The sequence below is a fragment of the Candoia aspera genome, chromosome 6, assembly GCF_035149785.1.
Source record: "Candoia aspera isolate rCanAsp1 chromosome 6, rCanAsp1.hap2, whole genome shotgun sequence".
Taxonomy (NCBI): Eukaryota; Metazoa; Chordata; class Lepidosauria; order Squamata; family Boidae; genus Candoia; species Candoia aspera.
In genome coordinates this window covers 49,700,720-49,722,357 of record NC_086158.1, presented here as the reverse complement: position 1 = coordinate 49,722,357, position 21,638 = coordinate 49,700,720, and the positions used below count along the sequence as shown (strand labels likewise).

Genomic DNA, 21,638 nt, shown 5'->3' with positions numbered 1-21,638 from the left:
TCCTATAGACTCTGAGATCAGTTCAACAACTGGAGGTAACTTTGTGTTGGGAATAATGTTTTTACTTTGTGAATGTATGCCTTATACTGTATCTTAGAACACTTGGACCAATTTTCTCTTGATTCCTTTCTTTAATCCTGGGCAGCTAGAACTTCCATTTCTTACTTTATCAACTCCTCAGCTATTTGCTAAGTCATGTACCTGTTCCACTCCCTGAGCAATTATTGTTTGACTAAGAAAGACTTAAGCCCAGTGTCTCATCAGGCTTTTATACACTGCCTCTTCTGATGGACCGGGCAATGTATTACCTTAGTGCTATTATTAAAGCAGGCTTATTATGGTTGTTCCTCTAGGTGGCTTCCATTAAACAAATATGTATAAGTAATTTATATTTTATTATGGTGCAAACTGTAGAACTATTTAATTGTGAATACTCAACATTTGTGAGAATAAATGGCAGTTGCAGTCTATGAACACTAATTAAAACATTTACTCCCTCAATATGGAGAAATTCTAGGTGACTGGAAGCACTTATTCCTTCAAATAATATTCAGAGTGCTTTAAAGAAAAGCAGGATAAAAACATGTAAAATACAATTAAATAAAGAGAATCATAAATTTAACCAGTCCATAGAAATCATGTAGGCAAACTCCTTGCTCAGTGCAGAGTCTGCAATGCAGGATATCACTGTAAGGCAAGATGTTGATATTTTCCACTTCCTGCCAGTCTGCTCCATTTTTAAAAAGTGCTTATGCAGTTTTAAACAAAAATGTTATGCTTGGAACTGAACATAATATTTCAAATGCAGATATATTTAGGCAGTTATCCACCTTAGACATCAGGTTTCTTTTTTCATAACTACCGTATTGAAAGATAACCCTGAATTTAAAATGACCCATGCTCCCTCAAAAAAGAGACTACTGTAAACAAAACTCTCTGTGTGTGTGTGTGTGTGTGTGTGTGTGTGTGTGTAAAAACAGAAGAAAAATCTTGTGCAATGCCCAGCTCCAAATCTAACTGCTAACTCCATCTGAAACCAATTTTGGAGGTTTCCAAATGAGTTCAGAAAATCAGGAGTCTGGTGGCACCTTTTCCAACTAACAGAATTTATTAAAAGATAGAAGCTTTCATGAGCTAGAGTTCACTTCATCAGATGAGATCCTACCAGACTCCTGGTTTTTTTTTGCCACCATAGATTTATACAACTCTCCTTCTACAATGTCTACAGCAGGAAGCACCAAATGAGTTCGTGTATCACACACTTACGTCTATATGTACAAAAGGATGGGACCAGGAGAAAAAAAGGATTAACTGAACAACCGCAGATTATTATTAATAAGGCATACAATTTATAAAATTGATTCTGCATTTGCACATACCAATTATTCTCTCTCCTGCTTACAAACCACTCTCCCACAGAGTCACTCACAAGTGCATGCACACAGATATACATATTCTTTTCTTTACTTCAGCAGAACCATCAAAAAGAAGGAAAACATACACATACACACTCAGAATGGAAACTGGATGAGGAATAAATGTACCTGCAAAGGAAGGAAAGAAGGAGAAAAGAAGGAACAAAACTGGATGGAGACAGGCTGAAGAAGGTCCATGCCCAGAAAAAAAAGAGAGAGAGAAGCCCTTTTTGAACCTTAAAGGAAAGGTTAAAATCAATTAGGCAAGCAGCCCCTCCAAAGCAAAGGACTAATAGCTTTCCAGGGTATCAACATTTTTTAGCAGGAACCTCTGTAATCATTTGTACCATCTCCTATCCAGTAAGTTGCATTCAGCAACTTCTTCTATTATTACTGTAGTGGGTCTGAAAGGATACCGTCAATTTACATTTGGGGAAAAGCCTGATAGTTTATCAGAAGCAATCCAGGTCTCCCCCATGCAATACTTACATCTTTGATTTTTTGTTAATAAAAAAAATAATTTATGTTTAACTCAACTGCATTCTGTTAGCTTCAGTTCTGTGTGCTGATCTGTCAAGAAACTTTTACAATAATTGTTTTACTTCCTAGCTCTGTGTCATCCACAACCCAACCCCAATACCTGTACCTAAATCATTTAATAACAAGTTAAATCAGAGTAGTCTTCCCTAACCTTGGCACCCACTAGGTATGTAAATTTCAACTACTAGAAATTACTTTTTAGAATGCCCATTACTATGAATACTGGGAGCTGATGTCCACATATCTGATGGGCACCAGATTGGGAAAACTGGCATAGGGCCAAATAAAGACCTGTGGCATTCTGCTTAAAAATCTGTTCATATAAAACCAGTGCTATTAACAAGAATGATTGCTTAATCAGCTGTGGATCCACCTGACAGCAGTACAGTATAGCTTATTACTATACTATACTATACACTTGACAGCTTTATCATCCAATCTATATTTTTACTATCATCAGCTGCGATATTGTGGGAAACTTGCCAAATGCTTTGCTGAAACCAGTTTTCATTGCATTCTCCTTATTTAAAAAAACAAGACATATTTTTCACAGTAATAATTATAAGTTGTCTATCTGTATTTTCTTGGATCTGTCTTTCTCACCTTAAAAAGGTGGACAGCATTTGCCCATCTTCAGTCTTCCGGCACCTTACCCATTTTCCAAGATTTCCCTGTACAGTACTGCAAATCTATTCTTTGTTCTCATGTTGCTACACACCTGTAATTCCTTCATTTTTAATATGCTAGTGATATTAGATCAAGCGGTGAGGATACTTTCCAGTAGTGAGAATGAGTAAATACAAAGTGATCAAAGCTATCTTTCTGTCTCTGTTACCCACATTCTCACACATAATATATATCCATCCATCCACATGCATAAATGTCCAAATCATTAGCAACATTTAAAAGATGCTTTTAAAGTGTGAAAAACTCAGAAATCAAACAATTTGGGAACAGAATTACATATGAAGAGACAAACACAGGGTTTCCAACTCTACTAATGAGTGGCTAGAAAGTATTTGCAGGAAAGAACAGGCAGGTGGAAAGAAGTAGGATCAACAGGAGAATTCGTTTAACCTCTACTGATTCTTCCCAACAACAGCTCTCAAATTGCCATTAGCTGAGCAAACTTCACTGTAGAAATTCTCATTTACCAGGTTAAAGTTTAGTTTTTTCCTAAAAAGAAGTAGAAGATCACTTCTAAACAGATAAAATGATGCGCTTCTGCATCTGAAACATTTTTTTTCCCAAATGTTGGGTGTTTTATCACAGCAGAATTAGAATTGATTGACAATCAAGAGTTTAGGGACAGCCTACACTCCCAGACTACACCCTACACTTGTGGAAGATCCATTTTTTTCCCTTTCATACCTTGACGTATTGAATGTCTGAGATTGCTCTCACTGAGTAATCTGGAACATATACTTGAACAAATGAGGAGTTCAACTGATTGTTGCTATTCCCTATCGTTGGTGTCATGGCATCAATGCGATCTCCTCTATTAAGTGAATCTGAATGATTTAAGCCACAAGAACGAGGTGGTGACTTATTTTCAGCTGGAAAAAAAGAAAAAGAAAAAAAATATGTATGTTTAAGAATACAATTTAAATCCTAAAGACTAACAACAGTTCATGGGACAGACTGAGGGCTGCTTGAGATAAATGGCAAGTTACTTGAATTTAAATTCATGAAGCTAATTCAGCAAACAAATTATGTAAATGTTGGTCCTTTGCTTAAATTTCTTGTTCAGTTTCTAAAACCACTTTAAACACACACAAATGCAAACAGCATTCAAATTCATAATACAGTACAATACATAAAGTACATAAAATTCACAAGTAAATGTCTAATGCTCATAAAACCTCTGGGGGACTAGAAAACTTTTTTCACAACATTATTAGCAAGTAAGATATCCCGAGTTACAAGAGAAATTAAAATGTTTATGCAAGTCAATGAAAGAAAAAGTGAAAGTCTGATCAAAGTTTCTAAATTAAACCTTAATTTTCAATTTATAGATGTTCTAAGAGAAACTAATAATGTTTTTCAGTTTTCAACTAAGCGATCATATTCTGCTGATAATTACTAATGCACCAGCCAAAACCCATACCACAGTGCAGTTAAGATTATTCCTCAGTCTTTTCTGTTCTGTACCAATTAAAGCCAATCCCTGTGCTATATTTGCTATTTCAAGTTTAAAACATTGTAGGAAGTAGGTCAGAAAAAAAAAGCCCAAGACTATATTGCCACATAATTACTGAAGCTTGGCGAAGTTTCAGAATCTTTTTGCAGTGTTTAATTATCTTAGATATCTGAACACCAACAATGCAATGGAACTTAATTGTGGTTATTATAAATGCTTTTCTGTGGACTATAGGAAGATCACTACTTCATATCACAGTGAAGAGATCTGCAAAAATAACAACAAAAGAACTGCAACTGACAACAGATAAAATAGGTGTTCAATATAGATACAATCCTATTTCAAATAATTTCCCTCCCTCTTATACCCAAGCTACTTACGGCAGAGTCAATTTAAGTTTTCTTCTTGTCCTGGGCTTAAATCATGTTTTTGTAATTTCCATTGCATAGTTTCTTCAAGGTCATCTCTGTGGTTCCTTATACCCACTAATTATTTTATGTCCTGCTGCTTCCAGCTATCTAGGGGCACCTACTTTTTCCATCAGCTACAACAGTTGCCAGTCCCCCGGCTCACCTCTCCCAGCAGATCTGCATAGTGACCTTCCACAACTTAACCTTGCCAAGACTGCTCTCTCACTGCATCACAGACATACCATAGAACAGTTTCACAATGGCAGCTGCAGCTCGGGGGCATACCTGTGCTGGCTGTGACATGATAATACCAGAGCTCTTCCTCTTCTCTGCTACTCACTTGTCTCTGCCAGTTGTCAGGTGATAGTCATCTGTCTACAACTCCAGGCCAGTTCTTCCTCAAACATTCTTTCTTTCAACTTTGTCTTTCTTCACTTTCTTATATTCCACCTCCTTTCTTTTGCCCAGCTCTCCCTTGTTCTTCTTCAATCACTTGTAGAGTAATATTCCACAGTCTATAATCTATACTTATACCTCATCCACTAATCACACATATCAATATAATCCTACCAATCTATTATCTAATACCAATAGTGGAAAATACGTGTAGCCCACAGTTGGAATGTTGGGATCTTGCTGTTCACGGAGCTTGGTTTTCTTTTTGCAAAAGTTTCATTACCAAACTAGGTAACACCACCCATCAGTCAGTATGTTACCTAGTTTGGTAGTAAATATTTGCAAGAATAAAACCAAGCTCAGAGAACACCAAGATATTGGACTATTATCTAGTCCAATAACAAAACATATTCAAAAGCTTCCTGCACACTAATGATGTGTTGCTGTGGGACCTGACTTAAAAAACAACAACAAATTTGCTGAGGCCACCTGGTTGGTCAGAACTGCCCTAAAACCAAGCTCTCATGTCAGTTTTGTATAAGGCATTGAACAAGCTATTGTTCTAGTTGCCTTACTATTGCTGATCATGCTTCAGCTGAACTTATTAGAAAATAATGAAAAGACTAAGATGGCTGCAAACTAAGAAAGAAAAGAAAAGAAAAGATCTATCTTATTTTTATACTTATTGCTTCATTAAATAATAAAAAGACTAAGACTCAAACATTATGGCTGGTTAAGACAGATGTTATAAACTGCCACAGATGATAGCACATCAGACCTGGCATCATAAAAAAGACAGACCAAGACAATAGTGGTATTCCTACTTAACAGTAGCCAGAATTCTGACAAATTCTAGCTTATTGTTCACAAACAGTATGCTTATGGACACTGATTGTTCAGCACTAGTAGTTAAAGAAATGAGGAACTAATTGGGAGAAAGTTTAGTATCTATATCAAGGCTTCTTGATAATTTCTCCCCTAATACACGGGAGAAATCCCAGACACGGGAAATCAATCATTAAACCAATCTCCCCAAAGAATTAAATTATAGGTTGCCCATTCCTAGAATTAAGGGAAGAATATTTTAAGGGCAAAAAGTCTACTTTAATTATAATAGTGTAGAAGCCAGAGACCCAGAGCTGGAAAACCAGGAGGGCTAAGGGCTTCACAGGTGAGGAAGTGGCTAAAGGCATTCTAAGAAGCAAGGAAACCTTGTCAGAGAAAAAGCTGAGTGGAAACAAGATATTAGAATTAATGACCTGGCAGTGACAGAGGTTTGCCCATCCAAACTAATATAGGATATTATTTTACATTGACTCAGGCTATTGATTAATCTCGCTCAGACTGGTATTTTAGGATTTCAGGCAGGAAATTTTCCAGCCCCACCTGGATTGGACTGAACCCCTGACCTCCTGCATGTGCTCTACCACTGAGCTATGGCCCCTCCTATAAACAGTATCCACAGCTGCAAAAGAATTAAATTTGAGATGCTGGGTTTTTCAGTTCACTGGCTTTTAAAGGAAGTTTTGGCAGTGCTTACAAATGTGGCTGCTGTAATCCTCATCAAATATAGCAAATTAGAGACTATGACAGAGTGGTTTAGGGAGTACAGTAGTTCATCCATGACATCTTTTGAATGAAATGACCTAAAGGGGACAACATACAGACCATTTTAAAAAGATTCCTCCCATTTCTGTTTCTTCATTCCACATGGAAAACACCACTCAGCACACAAGACTATCTGGAGTCCATGTTCCTACTCTCCCTAGAGCTTTCAGAAGATTTAACTCTATATTCTCATATACAGGACTTTACACAATCCATAGCAGTAGAACAACTGCATAACTTTAAAAATATGCTTTGTTCTTGGTGGTATTTTTAAAGATGTGGGAAATGTTAACTGACAAAGAAGTTTCCATGACCTAATAAGCTTCAAGACATGATTTGTTTTTGCTTCAATATCCATTTGTTATTATCTAATCAGAAATGTAAACTCAGGGCACCCACTTGGTTAGACACAAACCCTTTCTTCTCTTAATAAAATGTGATATGCAGTAAATATAAACTGTTGCTAATTAGATACAGGGCAAGTGCAATTTACAACAGAGCTACAGAAGAAACAAGTGTGTTTACCTGGAGTACCTGCTGCTAGTAATTCTGTTCTGCTGACAACAAAGGTACGAGACAGGGACAAAGGAACTAGAAGAGAAGGGGGGAAAAAAGATGAAACCAGAATCAGAGAAGACACTAATATCTATAATCAATAAAGAGATAATCAGTTTCCTCATGGTGGAGAAACCAAGTACAATTCAAATGTAAGTAAAGGACATAAAGAGAACAATGAAAAACTGGTTGGAAAATAAAACAGTTATATTTAGGAAATCAGATATCATCAAACAATACATGCTTCTTTCTTAGTTACTTTAATAGTCAACATTCTGTGAATTTGGAAATAAAGTTGTTAATGTTTTTAGAGTAAACTTACTAATAACAGAAGTTAGAGATACAGTAGAAGATATTATCAGAGGCTGTTTAAAGGAAGTAACTGTTCCATAAACACATGCATTTTGTATTTTTGTGTTATAATATAAACTAATAAGTACAGCTCATCCCCTTACATCACAAAATGAAACAGATCATTTTGCTATCTTTTTTTTCAGAGAAGAAATAGCATTTATTTCTGTACAATCTTTTGCTGTCAACAAGTGCAGCAACTATGTATTCTTTTAATCCTATCCCCAAAATTCCAGATTATACCAGATGTGAAGGTAAATACCCAGCTTGATGGAAGTTATTATAGAAGAAGGAAGGAAGGAAGGAAGGAAGGAAGGAAGGAAGGAAGGAAGGAAGGAAGGAAGGAAGGAAGGAAGGAAGGAAGGAAGTTACTTCCCTAATATCAACCCATACAGAAATCCAGCATGCATTTTTTTCACCTTCTTGTTGTAAAAGAAGAGGAGTCATTCCAACAAAGGAAGTGATCAAATAGTATCTGGAAGAGGAATTTGTTCCTTCAAAAGTAGGTACATGGAGAAAAGTAGGAGAGCAGGACAATGCCAATATATGCTAATAAATACTTCTAAAATTGAAGATATTGCTATCAAAAGCACCAGGAATGGTTTTCCAGTGAAACAGTGGTACAAAGATGAGGCCAAAGCAGAAATTCAGAGCTTGCCCCAAGTTGTCCTTTACTCCTGCTCTGATGTAACAAAAATAAATTGTGCTGTATCTGATTGGGTAGCTGGAAAGCGCTAAGGAGGGGAAAATGTCTCTATAGGTTTATCTTAACCTACTAAAAAACTATACTGTCTTCCTCTATTGAAACAGCTGCACTGCAAGTACTTCAGGATAAAAACAATTCCCCCTCCTCACAACAAGTGTGTAGTGGATACAGGTATAGTACTTAACTCCAGAAAGTGATAGAAGTAAGCTTTGTTACAGAGGCACAGCTATGAACTGAAAACATGCTGTGACCAAGATCCCCCAAAATCTAGGTTTTAACAAATCTATTTATCAGCTACTAGAAGTGAGGATCAAAAACCAATTATCATTGCCAAACAATTGTATTCCTTGCTGAATGAAAATTTGGCATTTATTTTGCAAACATCAGCTAAATAGCATTCCATCAGACTATATTTCAATCTGCTACGAAAAAGTAACTGAGTTAGTCTTTATGAATATTTTAACAATGATTTTATTATCAGATGTTCACTGAAATAGCATTTCTAGGTACTATGCTACTCTCTTTCTTAAATAGACATTTAACAATGTGATTTAGTTTAAGAATGCCTCCATGTTCAGTGGTTTATGCTAACATAGTGTGTCATCCATCCGTCTTAATGTTGGAGATGGAGATCTTTAGAAATTACCTGGTGAGGCTGTGAGAGCCATTACTCCATAGTAAGAGAAAGCACCAGCTTCAAACTTCATTCCTTCTTTCCCAGCCTCCACTTCTACTTTTCCCTACAGAGAAAAAGAATATAATGTTCCTGTGGTGTTCAGAAGCATTCAGAATTAGAAGTAATGCTGGTCCCTTAGCCAGATCCATTAATTTCATTCCCCATAGCAATCATTTATTCTTTTTCAACAATATTTGTTCTTTTTCACATTTTCCCAACTATAACTAGTGTATCTTCATTATTCCAGAGGCTAATTCTCAATTATATACCAATAATTGAACATAAAAGGTTTTTAACGAAGGTATAAACTATTCTGTCTATGAATTAAACAATTTCACTGTGCAGCACAGTGCCATATGTAATTCTCAGTAACATTTGATTAGGCTGACCATATTCCCCTGAGACAAAAACGGGACACTGGGATGGCAAAACGGGACGGGGTTAAACTTATGTAATATTCCGTATTCACGAAAAAGACGATAAGAAAAGTTATCAACAGTAAGCTGGGAAGGTGCAGGAGGGGGAGGTGTGGCAACGGTTGGGTCAGAAGAGGCTGGTGCAGGGGTGTGACATTGGGCTGAGAGGTTGCAGGAGGGCTGAGAGAAGCGGTGGGCTGAGGGCAGCAGCGAGCTGGGATGGGAGGACAGGAACGAGGCGGCAGGAGGCTGGAGAAGTGGAGGGCTGAGAGAAGCGGTGGGCTGAGGGCAGCGGCGAGCTGGGACGGGAGGACAGGAACGAGGCGGCAGGAGGCTGGAGAAGTGGAGGGCTGAGGGCAGTAGAGGGCTGAGGGCAGCAGCAGACTGAGGCGAGCTGGGACAGGAGGACAGGAATGGGACGGGAGGACAGGAACGAGGCGGCAGGAGGCTGGAGAAGTGGAGGGCTGAGGGCAGTAGAGGGCTGAGGGCAGCAGCAGACTGAGGCGAGCTGGGACAGGAGGACAGGAATGGGACGGGAGGACAGGAACGAGGCGGCAGGAGGCTGGAGAAGTGGAGGGCTGAGGGCAGTAGAGGGCTGAGGGCAGCAGCAGACTGAGGCGAGCTGGGACAGGAGGACAGGAATGGGACGGGAGGACAGGAACGAGGCGGCAGGAGGCTGGAGAAGTGGAGGGCTGAGGGCAGTAGAGGGCTGAGGGCAGCAGCAGACTGAGGCGAGCTGGGACAGGAGGACAGGAATGGGATGGGAGGACAGGAACGAGGCGGCAGGAGGCTGGAGAAGTGGAGGGCTGAGGGCAGTAGAGGGCTGAGGGCAGCAGCAGACTGAGGCGAGCTGGGACAGGAGGACAGGAATGGGATGGGAGGACAGGAACGAGGCGGCAGGAGGCTGGAGAAGCGGAGGGCTGAGGGCAGTAGAGGGCTGAGGGCAGCAGTGGACTGAGGCGAGCTGGGGCAGAAGAACAGGAACGGAGGAGTCTGGTGAACGGTTGTCCCCGACAACCTGTTCCTCTCTGGCGTGCCCTTTTATTTTATTTTCTTCCCCCCATTTTGGCCTGAGAGCCAATTGGGCTTCTTTTCTGCTGGGTGCGCTTTTCCGACCGTCTTCCACTGCACTGATTGCCGGCAGTGACTCTTCCTCTTGCACACCGCCAATCAGCTGTTCCTGCGGTTCCCGCTCTAGGTTTCCTGCCAAATTGAGAACTACTGCCAAGTCAGCCTCCTTTTCAATTTCAATTTCAATTTTTCCTGCTTTTCCCAATAATGGCTCCAACATTTTTAAAAAATGAGAGAATTGACAGTTATATTAAAACAATGGGACAGTCGGGAAATGTTAAAAAAATGGGACTGTCCTATTCAAAACGGGACTGTCCCGTTTAAAAACGGGATGTATGGTCAGCCTACGTTTGATGGAATATTTTATGCTTCTTTTTCCAGTATTTTTCCTTATTCCCCACTGTAGTTTCCTAACATTATCTTCAATGCAAGGCAAGCAAGCTTTAAAGGATCAGATAGGTAGTTGTCTGAACTAAGCCAGTTGGTGGTGAAAGTGGAAGAAAATGGCAAGTAGAATGTGAACTATCAGAGCAGAAGACATACAGTAGATACCAAAATCAGTAAGCTAGTATTATTACTTTAAGAATCTCAAGCTCTATACCAGGATCAAGATGGTATCTTTGTTCTGTGTGTGTTCTTATGGTACATGTCAAAAGTGACTGATATTTATAATTCTGATGCTTTGCATGCTTCACAAACTTCCAAATTAATTAGCAGCATACAGAAATGAAATTTTGGAAGCACTTGCAACCTGATGCTTCAGTGGTTAGTCCATAATGAGAATGGCCACTGTTTTTTCCCAGAAGGAACCCAGAAAAGTTTGTTATAATGGGAAGAGCTCAACGTTTCATTTTTGGTCCTCTTACAGGCAGCCAACTTCACCAAAGACAACTGGGGATTTGGGGGGAAAAAAGTGGATTAAAAACAAGCAAAACAAAAGTAGGAATATACCCTTGTTTATTAAGAATTGAAAAACTGTTAACTAAGGAGGAGGAAAAAAACAGTAGAACTCAAACACAGGAAACAGTTCCTATGCTGCTACTATCATGTTTGCAGCAAAGTGCTTTCCTCACATGAGTTGGGTGGAAAATCTGCCAATACATTGCTTTTACAGCCTACTTTTGCTGTGCCTCCATAGCACAGCCAACACACACACACTTCAATTTGAGAAGCTTGGTTTCTATGCTGTCCTTTCCGCTCCCACCCACTGTCATCTACTAACAGGAAAACCAACCACCAATTGCTCCCCTCAACATGTGATAGGGCAAGGTTTGGGTGTTCAGTTCAGTTTTATATTGCTTAATTTTGACCTACTTTACTACTAGACTTTCACTGCACTAGTGACAGAACTATAAATGAACAGTTTATTTACAGTTCTGGAAATCACATGATTTCCAGCCCCTGGAGGAAGAAAAGTACCACTCTGAAGTGAGAACTTGTGCATGATGGAGGTCAAGGGGTCTCACACAAGAGGGCTGAGAGCTTCCCGCAGCTGAGAGCTGTCAACAAGGCAGTGCTTCTCCTTGTTGTGGCCCTGGCCAGAGGAGAAGATCTGAATAGCTTTCTCTCCTTCTACCTACAGTTGTTAGCAGAGATGAATGCTTCCAAAATGGAGCAAGGGTTTCACAGACGTGAAAAGATGAGATTTGCCACTTCAAACATTCCTCCTATTTGGAAAACCGAAATGCTGTTTCCATCTGACATTCCCCACCCCCATCATTCTTAATCTGCTGTTCCTATGAACTCATCCTTTAGGAAATACCCCTACTGAATACATGGGCCTTATTACAGAATAAATATACCCAGATCAGAGCTGCCTCTGTATTTACCAGAGAGTCAAATCTCAAGGAATGCAACCAATGGAATGATCAATCTCACATTAATTGGATGGTGGGAGGAAAGATTATTTCAGAATGCTTCTCAGTGCAGCAAAAGTTGCTGGCTGAAGTTCTGCCTTTTTTATCTTTGCTTAACCATGGAAATATTGATCTCCTGGTACACGTGGGAAGTTTTCCACCAAGTCAATATTTTCATGTCTAATTTACAATATTATTTTCTAATTTAGAACAAAAAATGTTTTGTTTTGTTTTTAGCTACAGCAAAATTGCCATGGAGGTCCAGAGCCCATTGGCTGGATGGGAAGGGGCAGTCCAGCAACAGGCAATTGGAGCCCAGAAGATCACTGATTTTGGAAGGCTCTTCCTTCATATGACTTACTGCCAGTACTTCTCCACTCTTACTGCGTCCGCAGAATGCCTCCCGGTGGCCCTGTTTAGGATTACCTGATCCCTTTTGGGGAAAGGGGAGTCAGAAATCCATCTACAGGGCTGTGCTGAGGAATTTTCGGGGCACCTGCAGGATAAAATCGATCGGATCTGGAGCGTGTGACAGAGTCGGAGGAGATACCCAGGAAACATACTTACCAGGTTATCTGGGACCAGTTTGATCCTGTTGATCCCGAGGAAGTGAACAGGATCCTCCAGATTGTAAATGCTACCACTTGCCAATTAGATCCATGCCCCCTCCTGGCTGGTGAAAGCAGCTCGGGAGGTTACATGTGGCTGGGTCCAGGCGATGGTAAATATATCCTTGAGAGAGGGGGTGTTCCCAGCAGCCTTTAAGGAAGCACTGGTGCACCCCCTCAAGAAACCATCGCTGGACCCTACTATACTGGACATTTTTGCCCAGTCTCCCACCTCCCCTTTTGGGGGAAGGTGGTTGAGAAAGTGGTGGCTTTGCAGCTCCAGAAGATTCTGGATGAAACGGATTATCTAGACCCCTTTCAGTCAGGTTTCAGGCCCAGTTATGGGATGGAAACGGCATTGGTCGCACCTATGGATGACCTCTGGCAGGAGCAGGATGGAGGCAGTGCATTCATCCTTGCTCTTCTTGACCTCTCAGTGGCTTTCGATACCATCAACCATGGTATCCTTCTGGACCAACTTAGGGAGTTGGGGGTGGGCGGTGTGGTTCTGCGCTGGTTCACCTCCTTCCTCGAGGGTCGGTCCCAGTCGGTGTTGATAGGGAGTGACAGATCTGGCCCATGGCCCCTACTTTGTGGGGTGCTGCAGGGTTTGGTACTCTCTCTGCTCCATTTTAACATCTACATGAAACCACTGGGTGAGAAGATCATCCGTCACTACGGGGTGAGGTATCATCAATATGCAGATGATACCCAATTATACATCTCCATCCCGGGTGAAGTAAGTGATGCCGTGGCCACCCTTTCCGAATGCTTGGGGCTGTGGGGGCCTGGATGGGGGACAACAGGTTGCGGCTGAACCCGGGGACGACTGAGTGGCTGTGGATTAATGGCTCCTCAATTTCTGGGAAATTGTCATCTTTAGTTCTGGATGGGGTTGCACTGCCCCAGACAGACCCGGTGTGTAACTGGGGGATCCTCCTGGACTCACAGCTCCTGCTCAAAGAGCAGGTGGCAGCCGTGGCTAGGAGGGCCTTTGTGCAACTTCGTGTTGTGCGCCAGTTACGCCCCTTCCTGGAGCGAGAGGCCCTTCGAACGGTCACTCATGCCCTGGTTATCTCCCATATGGACTACTGCAATGCGCTCTACATGGGGCTACCCTTGAAGTGTATCCGGAAGCTACAGCTGGTGCAAAATTGAGCCGTGCGGGTGATCTTGGGTTTCCCAAGATCAGCACATGTCACCCCTTTGCTCCGCGAGCTGCATTGGTTGCCAGTATGGTTCCAAGTCCAATTCAAGGTGTTGGTTATCACCTTTAAAGCCCTACATGGCACAGGTCCAGGTTACCTAAGGGACCGTCTCCTCCCCATTATATCAACCCGTCCCTCCCGGTCATGCAGAAAGGGCATGCCACAGACCCCGTCTGTAAGAGAATTCCATCTGGCGGGTTCCAGGAGGCGGGCCTTCTCTGCAACAGCCCCTGCCCTTTGGAATATCCTTCCCCTGGAAGTGAGATTGGCTACCTCCCTCCTGGACTTTAGGAAACAACTAAAGGTTCTGTTATCATGCCTGGGGCGGGAGAGAGAGTAGTCATTTCTGGTAGTTTCTTAGAAGGACCCTGCTCTGCTTGCAAATCACAGAGAACTTCCAGCCATTGGGGTTTTTATCATATTTATTTTATTATGTATTATAGTATTTTACAGTTTTATATTTTTCTTATTTATGTTTTATTGTAAACTGCCCAGAGTCCCTTTTGGGAGATGGGCAGTGATAAATTTGATTGATTGATTGATTGATTGATAAATAAATAAATAAAATGCATGGGAGGTCTTCTGTTGGCATAGGACTGAAAATATCAATTTCATGCCAGCACATCTTAGCCCAACTTCAGCCAGTCTCAGCAGCATGCTGCTGACCAGATGGAAGCTCTTTTGTGAGGACATATCCTTGGCAAAAGTAAGTGGGGTGTCTTCACACCACAACCACCAGGACATGTGGATAAACCCTAAAATGGCATTTAAAAGAAAAATGAACACAGAGCTACTAGATCACCAAGGAAGAGTACATGTAGACAGCCAAGATTTGCAGAGAATGTATCAGGAAAGCAAAAGCTCAGAATAAGCTGAAATTAGCAAAGGATCTCAGGAATAACAAAAAGAGATTCTTTGGGTATGTTTTAAATAAAATAAAGAGGGGGAAAACAGTATACCAGCTGCTAACTGAAGATGGCAAATAGTAACAGATAACAAAGGCAGAACTATTCAATTCCTATTTTAACTTAGTCTTCTCTGAGAAAAGAATATGTGTTCCACCAGGGAATTATTAAGAACTGGTGGAAGGAACAGGTTTCCAGTTGAAGCTTGTGAGAAATATTAGTCAAATACTGACCTTAAATGAATTCAAATCTCCAGGGCCAGATGGATTGCACCCTAGGGAACAAAAGGAAATTGCTGAAGATCTGGCCAAAACTCTGAAAACCAGGTGACATAACAGATGGAGGAAGGAATATAGTGTCCCTATAGAAAAAAGGAACTACAGACCAGTCAGTCTGATAATGATACCTGGAAAGATTTTGATTTTAAAGCAATCAATTTTTAAGCACCTTGAAAATAATATGGTGAATACTAGAGGTTAGTGTGGACTTATCAAGAACAAGTCTTGCAAGACTGGTTTATTTTTTACCAGGTAGTTTCCTTTGTAGACTGTGGGAATGCAGTAGACATAAAGTATCTTTACTTTAGCAAAGAATTCACCATGTACTCTGTGACATTCTGATTAGCAAGTTCATTAAGTATCAGCTGAATGACACATCTGTAAGATGGATCTACAGACTATTTGAAAACCATTCTCAAAACTGAAATGAGTTTCATTTCTCAAATTGAAGTGAGGTACAAAATGGGATACCACAAGGCTTAGTCCTGGAGTATTTTCATTAATATTAATGAGTTGGATGAAGAAGTGGAAGGGATGCTTATGAAATTAGTAGATGATGTAAACTGATGAGATAGTTAACACTCTATAAGACAGAAAGAAAATTCAAAATGATCTTGAGATAACAGAGAAGTGAATTAAAAAAAAAATACAGAGGAGAGAAAAGTTTGCAGCAGGAAACCTGATCCAATTCTACTGTCATACAGAAATAACTGTGCTGTTTCATTACAACAATGCAAACAAGTTTATTAAAGCAAAACCCTAATAATGCTCTCACTACCAAGCAATGCAGTTGCCATTCATATAAGAATGGGGCTGATCTGTTTAGATAGATGGAGGCTTTGTTGTCTGCTCCCACAGGATGTATTACCACAAAAATGCTGAATACATTTTTCCTAGAATTTGCAGGGTGAGTTGCATCAGGGACTGAGAATGATGTTACCCTGCTTGTTTATATGAACAGCGGCTGTGGTGCTCTCCAGAGTGACATGAATGGATTAATTCCAAAGAACTAAAGACCTGAAGCAACTTTGGAAGGATGTTCTAAATAATTGATGTGGTGCTATCACTCTGTTACCATCCAGCAGTCATTTATTTGATCTAAGCCTAAATGCGTACCCCACCCTAAGTTCAATGGAACTGAGAACAGAGGAAGGTCAACAATATTATTTGTGAATTCTGTCCATCAAAGAAAGAGACACAAGTTTCCATGGAAAGTAAAGGCACTCCCAAAGGTACAATGTGAGAAGAATGAGTTACTGGCACCATCTCATAGGCAGCTGAACAAATAATATTATTACAATAGTAAGTGCTATAAAATGTAAAAGCCTCTAAACCAGGAGAAGGCTGATGGTGTCTTGGTCCCAAAAAGGACTCATGAAGTCAATATGATAGAATTTCTTCTTGAATGGCAGAAAATGATTTAAATTCAGGCGGATCCTAGAAAGAATAAGGTTTGAGATAGCTGAAAGTGCAATTCTAATGTATGGAATTGAGAAACGGTAGCTTGGACATGGTCCTGATGTGGAAAATGAAACAGCCACCAGGAGTCAATGAGAAATAGTATTTAAGAAACTGAACTAGGAGTGGGAAGTTCTAGGTTCAAGTCCACCCTCAGCTATGGAATCTTAGTGGTGACTTAGGGACAGTTACTTTCTCTCAGTGCAATCTATCTCACAGGACAGATGGATTTCTCTGGGTAAGCTATGTGTGACTCCTGGAAAAAAGGGCAGGAAATAAATCTAACACATAAAATAAATAAATAAATAATATATAGATGTATACACTGTTGCATGAGATATACCATGACAGACATCATTCTTAGTGAAACAAAACAAAAAAATCATCCTCCTTGACCAAATAAAGAGTTTCTAATTATTTAATGTTAGGCAGCATTGATTTTATTCTCTCTCAAGTATTTTTCTGTGGTCAGAAATTCTGGTAGGACTGGAACAACAACAGCAGGAATGCAAAGTAGATTAATGAAAGATCAGGAAAAGAGTATGATAGCACTTTTCATCTACAGAAGAAAGTTAAAACCAATTCTCTGTTCTCATAGTATAGAGGACTAAGAGCAGTGGTCTAAAATCAGTTCATGTTAAATATTAGGAAAATCTGTCTAACTGTAAGAGCAGCTCAATAGAGGGACCAATTAACAAAGTGATAGGGGAGTGATAAGCTCCCCTTTGGCTGAATTATTCAAACGGAGGCTGGTTAGCCACCTGTTGGGGATACTTTATTTTGAATTCCTGTGCTAAACCGGTGATTACACCTTGATGATATATACCATTCTGAGAAAGGCAAGGTTCACACATCATGGTCGCTTATTCAAAGTACATAATGTTAAAACCAAACAAATTACATTATGACTTAGCATAATGCATGAACCCAACCAAAATCTCTATGACAAACAGAGTGAGTGCTATCTCTCAGGATAAACCTTTACATTATTCCAAGAATTCACTCCATCAATAGAGCACATGTGAGAAACTATACAAAGAGATCATTAAAAGTGTTATAGCAAAATAATCACTTCGAAAAAGACCTCAACAATAGACAATTTCTAAGTACAAATTCTACAAAGCTGTCAGGAATACTGCTACATATTTCTACATAAAGAAAGATCAAAAGACTTTCTGGTCCAAATACAACTAAACCCTTCTGTGAAGCCCTTCAGCATGTAATAAAGACAGAATCTTTTTTTCTTCACAAAAACATTTTAAGGTAGATTGGATTAAGAGATAGTAACTGGACCAAAACCACCCAGTGAACTCCATGACTAAGTGGGGACTTGACCATTGTACTGGATCTCAGACCTAGCCAAACAGTTGTGTGAATGGGCAGTTCTAGAGTTCAGCAATTGGATTGATGGCCTGCACTACATGAGGTTTTACTGTCTTGCAGCTGCAAATATTTTGGAAAAGGGTGCTCTTTGATCTAAGCTTGTTACCAGAGGCCCAGAAGGTGCTTTTGCTCAGCTTCATTTGGTACATTAGGTTCTGTCATATTTGGATATGGATAGCCAAGTCATAATGACCCATACTCACAATAATCTTTGATTGGGTTATTTTTTTTAATTTAGAATTATTATAATTTCAAGGAAAAAAAGAAAAATGAGTAAAACTGGCACAAATTTTAATGATGATGATCCTGTTTACACGTGTTTTATTGTGGTTATTTTTCACTGTTTTACTGCCTTGGATTTTTTTTTACAAATGGGATATAAATGGAACAAATGAAAAAATGACATTGGCACTTCTAGCTATATTTTTAATGACCTTGATTTTAGGAACTTCAAGAACAATAATGAGTTTTCTTTTTAGGAGACAGTCACAGCACTTTTCACAAAGTTTGCATGAGGTAGTACAGAAACCACCATCCTCTTTAAAATGCAACTATCCCTTCTACCAATCTAAAATCTTAACTAGGATTTACACTGCCTCTTGTAAGACATTTCCTTTGCATTTTGATATGAGGTAATAAAACAATGACTAGACCTAGCAAATGAGAGAAAAATAGCATCAAGGAAACTAAAATCCTATTGAGTCACAAAACAAATTTCGAGCATCATTAAAAATCTTCAAAAGTCAGAGTCTAAATTACTGACCTAAAACTTTTCCCAAGAGCTTTTGCAGAACATTAGCTATGGAAAGCAAGGGTACTACTTGAACGATTAGTTCTGGATGCTGAATAGCAAATGTTAATCTTAGTCTTTAATGTTAGATCCTGGAAATGGAATCTTGGACTCCCAAATTATCACAAAGCCTTCTCTCAAGTTTGATTTCACATCCCCTCTTCTTCTCTGCTGGAAGGCAGATTTACAGTGAGCCCATAAAAGGATGTACCTGCCTTGTGACTCAAGGACAGTTGATACAAATGGAATGTCTTCATATAACGTTAATTCTAAAGGGAGTAACATGATGATAATTATGCTCCTTTTAGTAAACTGTCAAGGGCACCTAGACTGATTCCTCACCCTTTTACACAGCCAAATTCTCTGTGCAGCATGTAGAATACAGCAATAAATGGTAAGAGAATACCAGCAAAACCAGTTCCCTCTCCAGCTATAGCAGTTATTATCTATTGTTTTTATTTTACCATCTCTTTCCTACATACCGTATTATTTACTATGTAATGCAGTATTGGATTACTGTCTGGACTTTTTTTTAGTTCTTGTAAGCCTTTGGCTATAACAAAGAATTCAATAATTCTAAGTCAGAGCTGGCCTAAGCAGGTAGATAAGAATGAACTATGATTATGATCTGCTATAGGCAAGAAAATAACCATATTAACAATATAAGACTCAAACACTTTTGCAAACTTTCACTTTGTTGTTTATTCGTTTAGTCGCTTCCGACTCTTCATGACTTCATGGACCAGCCCACGTCAGAGCTTCCTGTCGGTCGTCAACACCCCCAGCTCCCCCAGGGACGAGTCCGTCACCTCTAGAATATCATCCATCCATCTTGCCCTTGGTCGGCCCCTCTTCCTTTTGCCTTCCACTCTCCCTAGCATCAACATCTTCTCCAGGGTATCCTGTCTTCTCATTATGTGGCCAAAGTATTTCAGTTTTGCCTTTAATATCATTCCCTCAAGTGAGCAGTCTGGCTTTATTTCCTGGAGTATGGACTGGTTTGATTAGGTGGGATCATTCTTAGCACCTAATTATGCAAGAAGGTTTACACAATACATGCATTGTGGCTCAGGCTTTCACTGACTACAGTTCATCAAATGCATAAACTGTTATCCAAAATTGATAGATATATCCATGTGCTAGACAGAACAGTGGAACTGAAAACATTGAAATTAATTTTTTTTTTAAAAAGGACAGAAGATTCTTCTACTACGTCCTAGTATGAAACATGTCATTGTATTTGTGTTGGGGAGAGGAGTTTCTATTACTTGTAGCAGTTTTCAACTAGATATTTTATCTATCATGTAGGTGGCAACTCTTAGAACAAACATCTGTTTGAATTTCAGAACATATACATTCATTATACAAGAGAAGCAGATAAAAATACACTCTTTAAGTATATAGAAAGCCTTTCTTAATAAAAAGCAGCAAATATATTTTACAAAACAAGCTCAGTAAGATCAAATTTGTGTTTTTTTTCTTCACTACTAATTTTAAAGGTTTTTTAAAAAAAACATTACATAAAAACAAGTGAAACTGCAGTGATAACAGATAAAATATATTAAAACATATCTCAGCCATATCTCAAATTTCCGTCAAGATCTAGTGACTTTTCATACTGTTTTTGGTCATCATAAAAAGGCTTTCAGTATTCATATTTTGTTTTTCTCTGTAAAAATAACATCTACACAGGTACCTGAAGTAAACAAATTTGTGTAAATCAAATGATTTTTTTTATCAATAAAGATAATGCAAATATTCAGACTACTTGTGTTAATTATTTGTGAGAATATCAAAATCATAATAGCTAAGGGGAACTAGAAGATTCCAGTTTTGTTCAAAAACAAAAAAGGAATCTAATTAAAAACATTAAAATAAATAGTATTGTCAACAGCGGATTTCAAGCAAAAAAAAAATTGCTCGTTTTCTGCCTTCATTTGTTTTAAAAGCAAACCAGTAGATGGTGCTGTTTGCTTACTATATATGATTGTTTAGTTTATTAAGCAAAGCTAAGATTAGTCCAATATTGCAAATTACCTATAGAATATTTTGCCCTGACTTAATAATATGCATACAAGGACTGCATCAAAATGACATCTGTTCTGATTATTGACCTAAAAATATGTATTTTGAGGAGGGAGTATGATTTTTGAGCTTGTTTGCTGCTTAACTGTTTCCAACTGTTCCCACTACTTTAGATTCGTTAAGATTTCCCTCCATTTTGATGATGCAAAAATAACTACCTTCTAGATGTTGCTGAATTACAATTCTCAGTATTCCTAGCCAACATGGTGAGCAATACTGGGATTGGTGACTCAGAAACATCTACAGAGACTTAAACTATGTAATTAATTGGATGATGTAATTCATTAAAGGTAGCTAATATTAATTAGGAGTCCATCTAATATTTTATGATGATCAACAAATTGAATAACTGAATAAGAATTTAACACATGGCCCTGATTTTATACAGGCTAACATTTTCACCTTTTCTTCAAAATGGTCAATGGCAATTTCTTTGGTCTTTCTCAGACTGTGCCTTCTTCTTTTATCACCTTTCACCTCATAAATGTAATTAAGATTTTTTTTTAAAAAAATTGTATTTTCCACTCCTGAGTACAGAGCCCAACTTTAACCAGACACCTCCAGCATTTTAATAGGAACGTAATAATTATTTTACTGAAAATCAAATTGTTCCACTAGGTGGCTAAATTCCTAATAAATAAGATGGCATTGAGTGAAGTCCTTTTAAAAGAGTGATTCAGACTAGGACTATGGCAGGGGGGCTGTTCTTTTGACTGCTCCCTTCCTGTTATTTTAAACCAGCTCAGCTCCATCCTCCTGCTATTTGCACTGAGAAAAAGAGCT

The 21,638-nt window shown here is 39.2% G+C and overlaps 1 protein-coding gene across 1 annotated transcript in view; it reads right to left on the bottom strand.

Moving 5' to 3' along the window:
* CNNM2 (cyclin and CBS domain divalent metal cation transport mediator 2) overlaps positions 1-21,638 on the bottom strand; it is a 114,245-nt gene that overhangs the window by 2,482 nt on the left and 90,125 nt on the right. The window contains exons 5-7 of the mRNA XM_063307097.1: positions 8,768-8,861; positions 7,035-7,100; positions 3,327-3,511 (exon numbers count right to left, since the gene is read on the bottom strand). Coding sequence (XP_063163167.1) covers positions 3,327-3,511; positions 7,035-7,100; positions 8,768-8,861 — 345 coding nt within the window. The remainder of the gene's footprint in view (positions 1-3,326; positions 3,512-7,034; positions 7,101-8,767; positions 8,862-21,638) is intronic.